The 17,941-nt window shown below is 38.6% G+C and overlaps 3 protein-coding genes across 3 annotated transcripts; all 3 read left to right on the top strand.

The window, feature by feature from the left end:
* Nucleotides 1–486: 486 nt before the first annotated feature.
* LOC103715609 (protein MANNAN SYNTHESIS-RELATED 1-like) lies at nucleotides 487–8,072 on the top strand. Its single transcript, XM_008803293.6, has 6 exons — nucleotides 487–1,217; nucleotides 2,029–2,182; nucleotides 2,295–2,365; nucleotides 5,591–5,676; nucleotides 6,192–6,774; nucleotides 7,624–8,072. Exons 1-6 carry the CDS (start codon nucleotides 1,116–1,118, stop codon nucleotides 7,900–7,902), a joined length of 1,275 nt encoding a protein of 424 aa, XP_008801515.1. The 5' UTR covers nucleotides 487–1,115; the 3' UTR covers nucleotides 7,903–8,072.
* A 1,019-nt stretch (nucleotides 8,073–9,091) lies between these two features.
* On the top strand, nucleotides 9,092–14,999 carry LOC103715608 (choline monooxygenase, putative (CMO-like)). Its single transcript, XM_008803292.6, has 10 exons — nucleotides 9,092–9,498; nucleotides 10,215–10,260; nucleotides 12,169–12,304; nucleotides 13,035–13,109; nucleotides 13,203–13,415; nucleotides 13,557–13,652; nucleotides 14,118–14,236; nucleotides 14,343–14,436; nucleotides 14,522–14,572; nucleotides 14,675–14,999. The coding sequence occupies exons 1-10, from the start codon at nucleotides 9,189–9,191 to the stop codon at nucleotides 14,813–14,815; spliced, it is 1,281 nt and encodes a 426-aa protein (XP_008801514.3). The 5' UTR covers nucleotides 9,092–9,188; the 3' UTR covers nucleotides 14,816–14,999.
* A 1,099-nt stretch (nucleotides 15,000–16,098) lies between these two features.
* LOC103715651 (LOB domain-containing protein 23-like) lies at nucleotides 16,099–17,365 on the top strand. Its single transcript, XM_008803354.5, has 2 exons — nucleotides 16,099–16,412; nucleotides 16,922–17,365. Exons 1-2 carry the CDS (start codon nucleotides 16,224–16,226, stop codon nucleotides 17,243–17,245), a joined length of 513 nt encoding a protein of 170 aa, XP_008801576.4. The 5' UTR covers nucleotides 16,099–16,223; the 3' UTR covers nucleotides 17,246–17,365.
* The last annotated feature ends 576 nt before the right edge of the window (nucleotides 17,366–17,941 follow it).

The raw sequence follows: 17,941 nt of genomic DNA, 5'->3' as shown, positions 1-17,941 counted from the left end.
AACTGAAACCATTGTCTATCTTCTATTTGCCACTTAGCACACATCATCGATGGTTGCAGTTGAGCAAGAATTGGCATTATAAACGTCATCCTAAAGTCGGTTCGTCCGATACGAAATTTACCAAAATCTTTCAACTAGCGCTGCATGGTAGTATTCCACTCTCATCTTTGATCTAATTAGCTAATAAATTCTTACTCTTCTCGCCGAGCTCGTTGTCGGATAAAGTTCGGCTCGACTAATTACTAGTACTAATCATTTCCCTAAATCTACATTCAATGAACACTTTCCAGGTATAGCATATCTTAAATTTCAATTAGAAAGCTTGAGTTATGACCTAATCCGAACTCACATAAATAGGTCTGGAAGCTGGCCCAACGGCCAGCAGGCGAGGCAACAACCAGGCATGATTATTTCACGACCTAAATCAACCCTTACGTCCGAAGATACCACCTCCAAAAGCAACCATCACTCAGAACCTCTCAACTTAACTCCAAACCCCAAACCACAAACTCCAAAACACCACGCCGAAGTCTTCAGTCTCGATTCTCACTGCAAGTTGAGCAGTCCGCTTTCATGGTCCATCTGATTACCGTTTTTTTAAACTCTCCACAACCTACTCTCCTTCTTTCCAAATGCAAACAGAGTAAACAAAAAAAAAAAAAAACAACCAAAGAAAAGGTGGAAGCGAGCAGAAAAGATAAGAGAAAAAGCCTCAATGACCGGTAGTCAAATCAGGGATTCCGCTGGTCTCTCTCTCTCTCTCTCTTCGAGTGTCGGCACTCGGAATCTCCGATCCTTTCTCGCTTTTAACAAGCCTTAGGCGTCGCATTCACCGCCGGGCGCCCCTCGTGTCGCTCCCCGTCGCATCCTCGGCGAAAGCTGGGGGCTTGCGGGACTCCTCACTCTCTCTTTCTCTCTCTGAGCTGTCGCTCCCTTGGCCGGATCCCAGTAAAAGCTCTCGGCCCTTTCCTCCGCCCTCCGCCTCTTGCCTTTAAATTGATCCCATTGCGGATCTCTGAGGCTCATACCAACTCTTTCACTCTGGTTCTCTCCTTGCTCCTCCTCTCTTTTCCCTCTTCTTGGGGTGTTTCCTGTGGCCTTCTTCGAGACGGGCAATGGCGGTGGATCCGAGACAGGTGCTGGCGGCGTTCTTGACGCTCTCCATGTTTGCGATGCTCGGGAATATGATCAAGAAGGACCATTTCGATAATGTGGAGGTGATCGATATCTCGATCTGATCTCTTTTTTTTTTTCTGGTTCTGCTTGCTTTGATTGTCGGTGAGATGAAGTGTTCTGTGTGATGGAAACTCGGTCGAAATTGGGGTACTTTTATCGAGTTTTCTTGTCAGGATGTATGGAAATTTGATTTCGTTTAGCGGTTTGATGGTAATGTTCAGATTTGGTAGTGGATACTGTTCTCTCTGTTTCCTGGCTTGGATAAGAACAGAGCCTTAACGATTCTGTTTGTATCTTTTGGGGTTAATTCAGGGATCTCAGTCTCTTTCCAGATGGTGGAGAAGTTGCAGCGTGGTTTTTGCTACATGCATGTTAGTTTATTGCTTATATCTGACGCTAATTAAATTGGTCGCTGTGCTTGTCCATGTCGTGAAAGATGGTGACCGGTTAATTCGTCCTCATGTTTGTGGTGCCTGATTAAGGATCTTCATTGTTTTTTTTTCTTTTCATTTTTCTTTCTTTACAATGTTTTACCATCCGTCCATGGAGAGAAAGTAGTATAATTTCATGTGATGCTTATATGGTATATGTTGAATACATACTAAATATGAGATTGAGTTGTTCTTTTTTCCCTACCAAAATATGACATTGATTGTTCTGTTTTCTCATTTACATTTGATGTAGGCAAGGCCGTGTTTGTAATCTTGGAAGAAGTTTATTTGTTTACCCTACTGTCCCCCATGATTTGCAATGCCCAATGGAGTTCATAAAAAATCATCCTAGTTTTTGCATGCTGAAATCAGTTTAAATATTGATGGTTAACTAAGCATAGATTGTTTTGCGTGCGTGTAGGTGAGTCTTCCCATGTTATCGTCGCAGTCAGATTCTAAATTTAGTGTAATGAGAGTTGAAGATTTGGAGGGGCGCAAACATTCAAAAGTGAAAGAAGGGCCTTGGAGTGAGAATGGCCAAGAACTAAAAACTTGTTGGAATAGACCTGCTAAAAGTAAGTTGTAAAGTTTGTTTAGAACTTCATTATATCATAAGCATAGGGGAATCTCTCTAAGAATCTAAATAACATTGTTTGATGATTTCTCTTTCCAAACTTGCATTCACAGTGGAGGCAGAGCAAACAAAAGGTTTCATTACATTCTCTTTGACGGGTGGTCCTGAGTACCATGTCTCACAGGTATCCTGGTCTCACCATGTTTCTTGTTGGTTGCCTCTTATGCCTCTTTGCAGTCTATTTCAGTTATGCAAGGCAATTGATTTAATGTATGTATTTCTGGTGATTAGCTTGATTTTTTGAACAATATGCTTATATAGCAAATTTACTTTAATTACTTTAAAACTTCTAATCGCACTTTGTTTCTTGTTGTATATGCTTATTCCACTTTGTATTTTAATTTACATAAATATGGTAATTCTTTTAGTGTGCTTGTGGTGATTATCTTTTGGGAAAAATATGCTTACAACAATTTTTCTTTACTTACTTGAATGCTTTGTGATTCTAAGAACTTTATAGTGTTGGCATTTTTCGACACCGGGATATGGGATGACATTTTCTGGCACTCCGAAAACTAAGTGTCTTGTCAAATGGCACTTTATTCCTAGTGATGATGCTATGGACATCATCATTCTAGATGCCATACATATTTCTCTTCTCTCTCTAATCTTAGATGGCGTGAATGAGAGTTTTTTCGACAAAAAAAAAATCATTAGCTAGTTAACTTAGTTTAGTTGTCAATATATTCTGGTTTATCTATAGGTACACTTTTATGTTCATATATTTAGATAGTGCAAAAATGCCCTAGATCTGTTGCTTTTCAGAGGTTAAAATGTTATGTGCTTTAAGAAACTTGGATTCTTAGTAATGTGTCAAGAATTTAGGTAATATCATGGTTTAGTGGCGGCAATAGGTCGGTCGGGTTGGGTTTGGGTTCGGTCCATGTCCTATTTTAAGTTCATATAGGCCAAACTTAAACCTAACATGGCACACCAGCAGGTCAACCATGATGATTCCAGATCCTACTTGAGATTAACCTAGCTAACACAAATATGACCCCTTTACTTGCTGAATAGTAATAGCTGGTGGCATGATTAAAGTGGTCGGATCAGACGGTGGGAAAGCCAGACATGCATCAAGTTGGCTAGATCTAGTGATAGGACGATAGAATCTATGTTGGGGTGGTTGGATCCAATGGTAGACAAGCTGGATGTATTTTGGGGTGGCTGTATTTGGCAATCAGGTAGTCAGGTCTATGTTAGAGTGGTTGGATATGCTAGAGCAATTGACATTGTGACAGGGTGGCCAGGTTCAGCAGTGGACAAACTAGATTTGCATTGAGGCACTCAGATCTATGTTAGATAGCCAAATCTGGTGATATGGTGGCCAAAGCTAGTCGGGTTGCTAGAATTGGTGATGGGGCTGTTGGATCAAGTGAGGGTGGCAGGATTTGATGATGGGACAACCCATATTTGTGTTGGGATGGTTGGAATTGGTCATGTGGTGGTTGGGTTTACATTGAGTTGGCCGGATCTGGTAGTGATAACCGAGTATGAGTTGGCATCACCAGGTTTGTTAGTGGGGCAGCTGGAGAAGTGGAAAAAAAGAGGAGGTGGCAATAGAGTGAGTTGAATAGGAATGGCCATAACCAGTTAGAGAGAGAGATTGTTGGTGAGGGAAGTGGAAGGAGGGCAGGCCTCATTGGTGGCAAGGAGGCTTCATTAGGTAAAGAAGAGGAGGCCAACGTTGGTACCGATAGGATACTTGGCTAAGAGGTGGGAGGAATGAGAGGAGAGGGCAGGGTTGGAGGCAACTAGTAGATTCATATAAGAATTTGGAGTTAGTGTCTTCCTAGGGTATGAAATTCTCTAAAACTATAGCCTATGGCTGTTGAATTAGTATCTCTAGTTTATATTACCCTAATGTTTCTAATGTTTATGTTATGTATTTAATAGTTTGGCTTTGAGTTAATGGCTTGAGACCTTTTGACCTAAACCTGATCTGACAACCTAGTGGGTTGGGAATGTCTGAATTGTATTGGACCCATGAATGCAATGGGTTAACTTAGATGTGTTGGGTATAGGTTAGGTTGGGTCAGGTAAATAGCTATAGTTCATAGCTGCCATCCCACTTTATGGATGATGATGAGTCGGGTTGGTTTGTGTCTGGTTTGGTTCATGCTAGGTTGAGATGCACCTACCCTAAGAAAGGTTATCAATCGAAACCTGACATGTTTAATTGACGACAATCTCAAAACCAAAGATGACCTACTTATTAAATGAGGAAATGACATGACAAGGGTGGCCTATTTAATAAAAGCTCAGGTCAGATCATGTTGGAACAATTTACTTCTTATATTGACATGGTCAATTGGATTGACCCTAACCTAACACACTTAACTTGACTTCATGTATAACAGACAAAAATAGAGGAGATGATGGAGGAAAGGGGCTTATTATCTTGACCTGATCAACCCATCTTGGCATGGTTAACCCTACTTGATCTATAACATGCATAAAGTTAGGACAAATTGAAAGAAGGGGTTGGAAATGTGTGAATCACCGTACTAGAAGAGGAGAGGATCATTCTTTCCCTTCTAAGCCCCTCTTTCCCTATAGTCTCCTCTCTTGTATTGGAAAGAGTACTCCCTCTATCTAAGCTCTTCTTTGATAGGCTCGCTTCTAAATGAAAACAAAAGGAAAATTATTAAATAAAGCAAACCTCCTTTGTCCCTATCATCTCTTATTTAGCAACCATTACAAAAAATAAAAAAAATTAAAAGGATTAATGGAGATATATGGCTTTCAGTAGTAAGTGCTTGAACGCTTGATCTTTGCATTGGAAGGACATGAAATTTGGGGCATGTGGCATTTTGGCAGGCTGGAGATGGGTGTCGATGGAGTAGAGATCATCTAGTAACCGATAGGTTTATAAATAGCAAAAATGGAAAAGTGGGAGAGAGATGAAGAGGAGGAATCGGGACCTCTCTCTCCTCTCTTAGATATTTATCTCCCCACCTAAAGTACTATAAATTTCCTTTCATGGTATTTAGCTGGGTTAAATAAGTTAATTGTGTCTTGGTCATAATCATGCCAACCCGACCTAAAAAGGGTTAACCGCCTAAACTTGTTTGCTGGGTTGACCAGTTCATGATGCAAATCCATTGATATCATGACCTGAACTATGGCATAAGGTTTGGTTGTTCTATTCTCGTATCTGGAAACAAAACACCCTACATCAAATTTGTCAGATGTATCCATTTTGTTACGCTTCTTGATTTTATCATTCATAGTCAGTATTAATTAGTTCCCTCTCTTCTCTTCTTTGACCAAAATGCTACCCATATGATTAAAATGTAATATGTCAGGGGAAAATTTCTATTAATCTGTATGCATTTGCATTTATCAGATTACAGATGCGGTGGTCATCGCAAGGTACCTGGGTGCTACACTGGTGCTGCCTGACATTAGAGGAAGTGAATTGGGTCAAAAGAAGTAAGTGCTTCAATTGTAAGCACATGCTAAAGGTCTCTTTTTCCGTTTTACCTTTATCCAGTTACTCAGTTACCTAATATTCTGCATCCTCAGACATGACCAAAAGCTTAAGAATTTTGTTTCTCTTGTGTAAAACCAACGAGAAAAACTGAATTCAAAGATTGACTATCTTTTTAAATGTAGTAAAAAATCAACTGAACTTTGAAATTAAGGACTAAATATATTGTCATAACATTTTCAGATGCTCAGATACTAAGAAATTAATTGCTAGATGGAATTGCAATAGCCTCTTTTTCTCTCCTTAGGCCTAAACTGTTTAGTCAATTGCTTCTAGAGTGAATTCCTTATCCTAAGATATGAAAAATAATTTGTAATCTCTCTTATTACCTATTTACCTCCAATACTATTTTTTGGTTGCCAAGAATGAGATAAAAATTAAGTCACGTTCACTGTTGCTTGCGGATTTGATAGCTTCTAATCCATTTGGGGATTTAAAATTCTCAATGCATTTGCAGGAATTTCGAAGACTTGTATGATTCAGATAAATTCATGAGGAGCATGGATGGTGTGATAAAGATAGTTAAGGAGGTCCCTGCTGAGGTGGCAACTGAAAAGCCAGCAGTTGTCAGAGTCCCTAATAGGGCGTCGGAAGACTTTATTGCAGCGAATATTGAACCAGTATTCCGAACGAAGAATTACTTAAGGCTTGCAACTTTCTTCCCTTCCATAAATATGAAAGTGAGGGAAAAGCGGAACGGTGACTTGGATTCAACTGCTTGCTTAGCAATGTTTGGTAGCCTTGAACTGAAACCTGAAATTTATGAAGTGGCTGAACGAATGGTGGAGAGGCTGAGAACAATTAGCCGCAAATCAGATGGCCATTTCCTTGCAGTTGACCTGAGGGTTGATATTCTAGAGAAAAAGAGCTGCAAAGAGAGTAGAGATACAGGAAGAAAAAGTTGTTACAGTGCACAGGAGATTGGAGACTTTTTGAGGAAAATTGGCTTTGATGGAGATACCACTATTTATCTGACTCAGACTTGGTGGCATGAAAGTCTTAATCCTTTGAAGGAGATCTTCCCAAAAACCTACACCAAGGTGAGTAACGTCTTTTTTCCACTTACTGTTTAACCCCTACTTCAGCAAGAAATGTCACTGATTTTTCGTTATATAGCATTTAGGATATAAATAAAAGTTTGACTTATAAAAGCAATCTTCCATTTATTAAGCAGGCCTGAGTAAGTTATCCTTATGATACTATTGGAAGCTTTTCTTCTTTTCCCATTCATTGTCATCAAATTAGTGAGCTGATATTTTATGCTGCATGGCTGAGTTGTAAGTTATATTATGAATAGGGCTTTCACATATCAGCTTTCTTTCCATTCATTGCTTAAGCTTAAAACATCGTCAGTGATTTTTCGTTTTAGGGCATTCAGGTCTACACTACTCTTACTCAAAGTTATAAAACCATTCCTTACATTCAAAAAGAGGCTTCTTTTGGCAACTTGAGGCTTTAAAATAAATGTTTGGTATTATGACAAATGTGGAAACTTTTTCTCTTCTCCTGCATTGCCATGAGAAGGGCTATATTATGCATGCTGATAGTCAAGTTTAATACATAAACTTGTTTTGCATGGTGTAACTCATCTTCTAAAAGAACTTATAATACAGTATTCATGTGCTTGTTCACAAAGAATCAATCAAGGAAACAAGGAGGCACAGCCCAAAGACCACACTTGCATGTTGTTTTCTGTGAAAATCTGTTGGTTGATATAATGTGCCAAACACTTGATGAACTTGTCAATGATACTGCTTCTTGTCGCTCGCTCTGCGGTCTGGGTCATGGCTTTGACATTTTCACACTAGGTAGCACCAATGCTATGCTGTGATGCCTTACTATGCTGTGCTTGTTAGGTATTACCTGCTTATCTTTTGGTACTGTTGCAGGATGATATCATACCTGTAGACAAGAAAGGTGAATTCCTCCGGTCAGAAAGTTCTGAATTAGAGAGAGCTCTTGACTTCCACATTTGCTCCCGCAGCGATGTGTTTGTGCCTGCAATTTCTGGCCTGTTCTATGGAAATGTTGCTGGGAAGAGAATAGCTTCTGGGCGGACCCAAATCCTTGTCCCCTCCCAAGTGCCTGCTTCCTCAGCCCGACCTCCTGATTTCATCTCAGGCTATGTCACCAAGAAGAACCATCTGGCATACTCATGCTATTGCTAAACGTGTGCTGGATAAAATATAGAAGCCAAATAAGCCCTACCCCTGTTCGTGGAATCACCTCTGCAATCTTGTGTTGAGTTTCATTTCTCTGTTTCTGCTTTTCCAGTGGTGTAGTGAACCTTCAAAGTGTACTGAAGTAAGCAAGTGAATAAAGGCAACTTTATTTATCATATCGACATGCGTGATGAGCTGCAGAGCTGCACTGGCCGGATCATTGATCCCAATTTGTTGAAGGGAACAAAAGTCACAAGGAAGTGTTTAGTACATCCCAATTTAATTATATTTTCCATTTATTTCCACACCAGAATTCTGTTCATATAGTGCCTTTTTGGATATATATGACGCTTTTGGTAGAAATATACACAGAAAATACATACTATATAAATATTTTTTAAATATATAATATATTACAGAACATTGTCATCATATTGTCAAACAATCCATTTCATATTATAGGATGATAGGCTTTGGAAAGGCAGACTTGTCTAATTTCTGAAAGGTCATCTTTATCTAAAGTTAATATCTGAAATTACATAATACGTTAGACTATACCCAACTATGCCTATCTTATCATCTAAAGATAATATCTAAAGTTACATATACGGCCCTGAAGCATATCATATTGACATATAAAACATTTAAAACATCATTATTCAAAATCTATAGAATTAGAGTGTTTTTCTTCACCCACACACACACACACATATATATATTCTTGAAAATATAATTTATTATATATTTTTTCTAAAATTGTTATTTGTTTATATACATATTAAATTATCATTTTTTTTCAACAAGCCTCTCTAATTATTTTTTTGGCCGCGTTAATAAATAATTATTTTAGATATTAAATAGCTTTATTATTCTTTTGCATCAATACATATTTATAAAAGATATAATTCCTTACTATATAAATCTAGTTTACCCTATGTCGAAATGAGATTGGATAAAGGTTGATGAGGGTCTTGTATAGTTCTATCCCATCAAAAAATTTCGAACTTAGGGATGGTGGCAACTATATGAGAAGGCCATTTGTTGGATTTCTATCTCAATCCATTTTAATTTCTAAATACACCCTTGTAACAATAATATTACAATAATCATATAAAAATCTTTCCCCTAAAAAAAATAAAAAAAATATATAAGCGTCGTTAACCCCTTATATTAACCTTCTGACGGCGTTAGAGCCTCTTCAGAATCCAGAGAAGCTGGCATTAACTTAAAAAATTCAGTTGCTGGAAGACGCCCGACGCTCCCGAACGATCGCTTCCTTCTCTCGGCCAGCCATGGCGATTGGAGAAGCCCTAGCTGCACTCTGCTCAAGCAAAACCCTAATTCCTCGATCCTTTTCATCTTCCTCATCCGCTTCCGCCCGTCCGCGTGGCGTCAGGCTCGCTTGCAGCTCATGGTCTCTGCCGTCTCCTTCGCCGGAGATCGGGATCTCCGACACCCACGCTCTGCGCCGCATGGTGGAGGCTTTCGAACCCAGGATCCCTCTGGCCGAGGCCCTGACCCCGCCCAGCTCCTGGTACACCGACCCCTCCTTCTTCGCCTTCGAATTCGAACGCGTCTTCCTGCGAGGATGGCAGGCCGTAGGTAATTGAGATTCCCCCCATCCGCTCCCTCCTCTTTCCTTCACTTTTATCGTCCTGTTGGATAATTATCTGTACAGTTCCTAATCTTGTATTCGGCAAGCATTGATTGAATTCAAAACATTTGATATTTATTTGCCCAAAAGATTCTATCTTTATGCAAGAAAAGATCAGAAATTTTTGGCCTTCCGCTAATCTACACGGCTCGTAATCATCGTCACCACCATCATCATTTTACAAGTTGGCGTATAATACCAGTCACCAAGTGGTCTTCTAAACTACTTAACTGGCGATTAATTTGGTATGGGAAAGGACAAAACTTTGAGTCATCCTATTCCTATCAGATGGTTAGGTAGGCCGATCGCTGTACTGGTTTAGGAAAAATAGGCAAAAGTCTGAGTCATTTGGAATAAACTAAAATATCTGGAAATTTCCATCTGATAGCATAGTTTCTTTGTCAATCAAGATATTGGATTGTCATGCTTTCTGGCTCCCCGTGGTATGACGCATACAAAGTATCAGCTTTTATTATGTACGCAGATATAAACTGGCAGTCTGTAACTATATCAAACAAGCTTTATCAACAAAGGTTTTCTAATGTCCTGGAGCTTTGCAGAGCTGGAAAATGATCTCTAGATTCTATAGACAATCTGTCGAATTCTTTATGAACAAGTCATCATTATGTAGGAATAATGGAGTTTCTCATATACTGATTTTCAGGTTACACTGAACAAATCAAGAATCCTCATGATTTCTTTACTGGAAGGTAATGTTATATCTCTTTTTTTTCTGTATGTTAGGTTGAATTTCTTATCTCAAGGTTGTGCCATCTTCCTGCTTTTTGTATTCTTCCCCTTCAAAGGCAAAAGGGTGTAAACTAGCGTGTGCTTTTGGGTGTTTTGTCAGTGCAAATTCAAGTTAATAGTGAATGCCAAATCTTGCTTTTTTGCTCTGACAGAACACCCAAAGTAATATGTGCTTTTGGTATTCACCCACATATGGGCATGGACATAGTTATAAAGAGAAAAGTGGCATTCATTATTGCTTTGGGTGTTTTGTCAGTGCAAATTCAAATTCTTATATCAATAGTTAATGCTTTATAAAACCTATATTATGTATAACACACAACTACAGAAGCACATATATCAGTACTTATCACATGTATCTTGTATTTATTGTTGTAGACAATTTGAAAGTTGTACTATTCTCATGCAAGAATGTTCATTACAATTTGAGATGAATACGTTGATTTTTAAAAAATAATGTTCTTGAAAGCAATTATTATCCAAGAAAGTACGTAACCATGCACTAATTTCTTTAACTACTCAATTGCAAAGTAAGAGAAGTAGACAAGCTGGAGGTTGGTCAAATTCATAGATCAAAACCTAAAGGAATGTAGGATCCGTATTGCTTGCACCGATTAAGTAATTGAGTTCTGAACATCGAGTTGGCATTGATCATTATAGATCAGATAAGCATGAGATGCAGCACAAAACCTTGACTAGTATAAAATGGGCATACAGGACCATTGAAAGGTCTAGTTTCTTGATTTTAGTTTTAATTGTATTTCATTAGGGATCTTAGAATCATCTGGTACCTGCACTGGAGGGCCTAATAGACATGTGGTTATTTTTTTGGGCTAATTTATATGTGGAATAAGTGAAGATCGCAGCCCATACATATTTAGGCTTTTTAATGAAAAAGTGGTGGCAATGGAAAAATGATAGGAAGCATTATGGCCTTTTGTTAATTCTTTTTTTGGTCAATTCAGTTGGAATATACCATTGCATGAAATTTAGAATATGCCACTGTTTTAACTTCTTAGCCTTGAGTCTTAAAAGCAAGCATGATATCTTGGAGGTTTATATCTTGAGAATTATATCGGCAGAAAGGTTTAGGAGTTAAAGTGATGGTATATATCCACATACATGATTTTTTCTTTTATTATATGACAATTGTAAGACCATAATTTGCTGTTTACTGGTTCACTCTAATTACTTGGCCTGAATTCCCATATTCTTTGCATACTTTTTATGCATACCATATTTGTAAGATATGATTTAACATAGCGGCGGCTGACCTTTAATGGTCTGAACATGTGTAATCATTAAATTTCCAGTTATGATTCATACCTTAGAGATTCAACTGGATGTCTTGCAAATAGCTAAATAACCAAGCTTCTTGGAGAACCATTTTCTTTGTCTAGGTGCTTAGATTGCCTTCGTGGTCCAGATCTCCCAATTGTTTTTGATGGAGTAAAGAAGTGCAAAAAAGGCAGACTTAACTGGAATATCCTACATATCTGTATCTATTGTGAATCCTCTTTATGTAGCATATTTTCTGTATTCATCATCAGGTTTGATTGCTCAAAATTAAGATTAATTGAAAGCATTGCTGATACATCTTAATGAAAGGAATTTATTAGCTACCTTTTTCTTTTATTCTATTATCCTGGAGAGCTAGTTTGATGATCTGGGAACCCCACAAGCAACATTTAACCATAGTCTAGTTATTTTTCTTGGAATAGTTGATTTTTATTTCACCAGGCAACCACCTGAGATTGATTGGTTAGGAATTGGAGCTACTGATGAATTCTCCTTTTTTTTTCATTTCTTTAGTTGAATAGAACTTAAGCAATTGTAATTCTTGTATATCTAATTAGATGAAACAACAGATTGGGAAATGTAGAGTTTGTCATCTGTCGAGATGCAAATGGAGACCTTCGTGCTTTTCACAATGTGTGTCGCCACCATGCCTCTCTCCTTGCCTCAGGAAGTGGGCAAAAATCTTGCTTTGTATGCCCTTATCATGTGAGTTTCTACCCAAATGAATGGCCTCTTTTTGGCAAATTTGAAGATATGTTTCTACAGGGATATGCATAACCTATTAGAGCTTTGTGGATTTTGTTCTTGATAATCTTTGCAATCACTCTGACATTTCATGTCATGGATACACCACTGTCCTAACCAGTTGCACAATTTTAAGTAATGTTTCTAGTTTTTTTTGGGCTGGTCAGCTGCTTTGGCAAATGGAACCTTTGGTTGTCATAATTTTAGCATATGATCTATCCATATAGAATAGCAATTTGGAAGTCTTAATAGATTTTGTGGTCATGGTGTTTATGCTGAAATAAAAAATAAGTCCACCCCCATCACACACACACGCGAAAGGAAAGAAAAGCAAAGGAAGCACAGAGATCATCTTTTATACATGTTCTGATAGAGCTGTTTATTTTTGTCTTATCTAGTACCTGTTCCACTAGATTCTATTTGTCATCATGTTCTACTGTAACACCTATATATATTATTGCTTATTCATATGTTGTTTAATCTGCATGTTCACAGATACGACAGTAACTTGCCTCCTTGTTTTCTTCACTATAATTTTCGTTCAGTAACTTGCTTTCTTGTTTTCTTCACTATAATTTTCGTTCCTTTATATGAATATTTATGCTGATAAAAATGTGCTTGTGAATGTTCAATTGATGATGAGTGTAATTTCTTGGGTTATATCCTCTAGTCTGATTTCTTGTGTTCTCAGGGCTGGACTTATGGGTTAGATGGTGCACTCCTGAAGGCAACTCGAATTACTGGAATCAAGAACTTCAATAAAGATGTATGCAGAGTTATTGCTTTAATATCCTTTATTATTGGTTCATCACCTGATTTAAAGCTAACAAGGATGCTTGGTTCTGTCAATGGAGGACAGGAGTTCGGTCTTATGCCATTGAGTGTGGCTACTTGGGGACCCTTTGTACTAATAAATTTGGACAAAGATGCTGTACCTCAAAAAAATTTTGCAAATGATTTGGTGCACAATGAATGGCTTGGGAGTGCTTCAGATATACTTAGTAATGATGGGATTGATTCTTCACTGAAACATGTTTGTAGGCGTGAATATACTATTCGATGCAATTGGAAGGTTTGGTTTTCTGTAAACAGCCTACTTCATTTGTAATTCATATTTATCTTTGCTCTAGTTAAGATGAAGCAGTGCCTATTAGTTAAATTAAATGATATCATGCAAAGTACTTTCTGAAATATCTATCATCATATCATGCAGGTGTTCTGTGACAACTACTTGGATGGTGGCTATCATGTTCCATATGCACATGGAGGCCTTGCATCCGGTCTTAAGCTTGACTCCTACTCTACCCTTGTATGGACATTTCTTAATATGATTTTTTTATGTCTGTTACATATTCTCTATGCATTGTTCTTGCTATAAATTTTCAACTTGGCATTGCAATGTTGCAGTGGATAATCATCATCCTGTTTTTTCATTCCATGTTTCTATTGTTTCTCAATCCTGAATGCTACGATGGGGAAACATACACATTTGTTGTAAGATTTGGCTCTCTTTCCAAACCATGCTGTTCATCTTGCTTTGAAATCTTACTTTGGTTCCACCTTCCTCCCAAATTATGTGGATCCATATTTCACCACCAGCTTTGCTACCATATTCCATATTCCATATTCCCATCATAAGTATTTTAAAGTGATGTCATGCTTCTTAGCATATTTTATCCCTTACTTTTCTTCACTGCATTTTCATGAGATGGAAGCTACAATACCTTTTTAGGACAAAATTTTCTTTTTCATTCTTTATGATGCTGCCATGTAGATTTTTGAGAAGGTAAGTATTCAAAGATGTGAAGGCGCTTCTGTAGATGAAGATGACTTTGATAGACTGGGATCAAAAGCAGTGTATGCTTTCATTTATCCAAACTTCATGATCAACAGGTGTGCTATTATCCAGACCATAATTTCTCCTAATTAGGATCTGATTTTATTCAATGAGTTATGGTAATTGATAGCTCAGAGGTCTGAGTTTTTCAAATGTTTACAGGTATGGTCCATGGTTGGACACTAATCTAGTTATCCCATTGGGCTCAACCAATTGTCAAGTGATTTTTGATTACTTTCTTGACCATTCACTGTTGGTAAGTAATTATTATTATTTCAATTGTAAGCACATATTTATGGTTTATTTAGATAGTGCATGAGTCGATGTGCTAAATTATTCAGGATGACAAGGTGTTCATTGAGAGAAGTTTAAAAGAGAGTGAAAGAGTGCAGGTAAATAAGCATAATCTACCTTTTTTATTATCTAGTCTAAAAGTTGCCAATTGCTTAAATAACATTTGGCATCTAATAAAAAATGTGCAATTTGAACTGCAGGTGGAAGATATTGCACTGTGTGAAGGAGTCCAAAGGGGCCTAGAATCACCAGCTTATTGTAGTGGCAGATATGCACCATCCGTCGAGATGGCCATGCACCACTTCCATTGTCTTCTGCATGCGTGCCTTAATGATCTCTGATCATATCATGTACTCACCACCTGCAAAGCTGTTGTCCCACCCTTATCTTACCTGATTGATAATCAGAGCAGTAGGCACTCCTTTATTTACCATTGGAGTGAAAAAGAAGACCCGATACAAGCTTGTTAATATGCTTATTTATGAAAATTTGCTCTAGTGTTGTGCGCTGTTGGCCTTGAATCAGTAGCAGTATTTGTCGAACATTAAAATTTGGGCCAGGTCCCCATCAGCTTGTCAATTTTCTTTCCACGAACAGGGTATCCGTATGCAGGAAGTTCACTAATGGCCCCCTGTTCACGTCGGGGGACGTAATGTCATCGCCACATTAGTCCAATGATGCAAAGGTCCACAAATGTGACAGGTTGAGATCTGAAGAATTGCAACCATATCAAATGATCGATAGCATTCTGTCGGTAGAGTGGTCCCTTTGATTTCCTTGGCGAGCTTTCGAGCTGATAGCCACCCTTGATTTCTAAAACATTGATGCATTGGCGTGTGAAGGTGCTATGCTTTTGCTTCCATTTGGATTGGGCGTAAGCACAAATCCTTAAGACATGGTGCATCATAAGGTGTGTGGCCATATTGTTTGCTTGTTTGCTTGCTTCTTAAAGCAGCGGTCAGGAGTCATAACTGATTGTTATTATAGCAAATATATATAAATATTAGCAGTTTAAAATGGTTTTTTTTTTAGATAAATAATGGCAATTATGGTAGCTATAGTGGAAAATAGCAATTTCAGTGGGGTCTATTATAATAATAATATTACACATTATTTAAAACCTTATGTACAATATCCGATCTCGACCAGTGTCCTAATTCTTTTTATCCACTTTTGTTTTATGAATCTGATAATAAAAATATTGGGGCGTCAAAGATTTAAAAGTTGTGGTTTGAGAAGAGAGTACCGTACCATACCACCAATAGATTCATGGAAGAAGTCTCGCCTAATATTTGATGCTAAAATTGCAGCTCACTGTTGCAGGTCTTCACTTTAGAATATCGGTCAATATGCGGATTTTTTTCCTTTTTTCTAGATTTCTTTATTTAACCTCCATCATCAGTAGTGAAAACGATGCAAAAACATATTTTCTTTTTTTTCCCATTTACTATTTAATGAAACTTGAAAACGGAAAGACGACTCTAACCGGGAAGTCTCCGAGCATTCCTTCTACTCCTTTCACTCGAATTCTACTAGCCGTTTGAGTTTCCTTCTAAAACCTTGCTCTTTCAATGATTCTCTATATGTATCAAAGGCAACGGCTAGAAAAAATAAGAAAAACAAAAAAACGAAAACGAAGAGAGAAAAAATCTCCTGCAAGGCAAAGATCTTCGAGGATCCTCCAAAATCTCTTACGAAATCCAGCTCTCGGATAGCCTAAAATCTATAGAAGATCCTATCCAACCAATCATGTCGAGTTCCAACTCCACTGTCTCCTCCAGCGACTCCAATCCCAGAAGGTGTGCAGCATGCAGGTATCTTAGGAGGAGATGCGCTGGGGATTGCATCCTCTCCCCCTACTTCCCTGCATCCAATCCTCAAAGATTCGCTTGCGTCCACAAAATATTTGGGGCCAGCAACGTCGCTAGGATGCTCCAGGTATCTCTCTTCCCCATCTAACCATACCATTTCACTTACACCTGCTATATCTAAAATATTACAAATAGAAGTATATAATATTGTATACTGTATACCATCGATTCATAGGAACATGTCATTAATCATCATCTAACTATCGTTCATGGATATTACGTTGGACTTCTACTGAACCATGCTACTTTAATAGATATAGATCTTTTCAGTAATTTGAAAAGCAAACTTCATAGTGTGTTAAATGCTATTAAAGGTAACGAACAAATACTATCTGTGCATAAATCTGGTCAGTCCAGATACTAGGATGCATGGAGCTGCGAACTAAGCAGAACCTCAGCATCGCCGAGATTATATGCCTGCAAAGCGCCCATGTTTCCCACCTTGGAGGTTCCTCCTCCTCCAAGGGGATCGGCAAGCAGTTAGAAACCATTACTCTTTCCATGATGATATCCTTTTGCGTGCTGCTTCTTCCATGCAGAGTTATCGTCTTATAATTATTTTCTCTGGGCATGCAGCAACTGCCGGTCCATCAGCGGGCGCGGGCGGCCGATGCCATCTCAATGGAGGCTTACTGGCGGGTGCAAGACCCGGTCTATGGGAGCGTTGGGATCATCAACCTCCTTCAACACGAGATCTACATGAACCAGCACGAGCTTGCGAGGACCCAAGCTCAGATTGCCATGCACACAGCTCAGCAGCAGCAGCAGGAGGAGGAGGAAGAGGAGGCCCAGCAGGCCAGCCAACCAGTTGAGGCCCCAGACATGCATCCCCAACAACAGGATCCTTTTGCTCCAGACAGAACCTATCTCGACCTCAGCCATTTTCCGGACTTTTTCTGAGGCTTGCCACGGTGAATGAATGAAACAAGATGGAACAAGAGTTTGTGCGTGCATATTCGCCGTCTTGCCAAAAAGATTGGAGCAAGCTGAATTGTCTTGGTTGGGAGAAGTTGCAATAAAATTGCATGCGCTTTAGTTTTTTCGTCACTTCCACGTTCCAATGGAATCTCCGATTGGAGCTTGGGTGTTGCAATTAAGATTGGAGCTTATGTTAAATGCAGCATGCTGCTTAAACTTCCACCTTCTTCTCATCAAACACTCTCCACTTCATCATAGCACGAGATCCGATCTTCCGACCTTGTCCTGATAGTAGTAGTATAATTGGAAAACAAAGCCCACCCAACAGAGGAGGCGTGTACTCGGACCAGGCGAATCATTTCGTTAGCATTGCTTTCCGACCATGCTAGCTTCAACTATTTTATCCAGTTATTTTATCCCTTTCCTACCGCATCTCCTGGGGCTGGCAGCCCCTAACTGGCCGCCAAAAAATGCCTTGACCAGGAATTCATTCAATATATGTATCTTCAAGATGCATCCATCTCCTAAGATTTTTCAATGTGACTTCCTAGTGTTTTATCTTATGATAATTTAACCAATAGCTTGTGTATGAGATGAATAATACTAGCTAGAAAAAGACCATGCCTGTGAAAACGTATGAGGGGAGAACCAATAGTTAGTTACTTTTGACCTTACGTA

The sequence above is a fragment of the Phoenix dactylifera genome, chromosome 12 (genome assembly GCF_051530095.1).
Source record: "Phoenix dactylifera cultivar Ajwa chromosome 12, Ajwa_hap1_PhDact_Kaust_v1.1, whole genome shotgun sequence".
Taxonomy (NCBI): Eukaryota; Viridiplantae; Streptophyta; class Magnoliopsida; order Arecales; family Arecaceae; genus Phoenix; species Phoenix dactylifera.
This window is presented reverse-complemented; position numbering and strand designations above follow the sequence as displayed.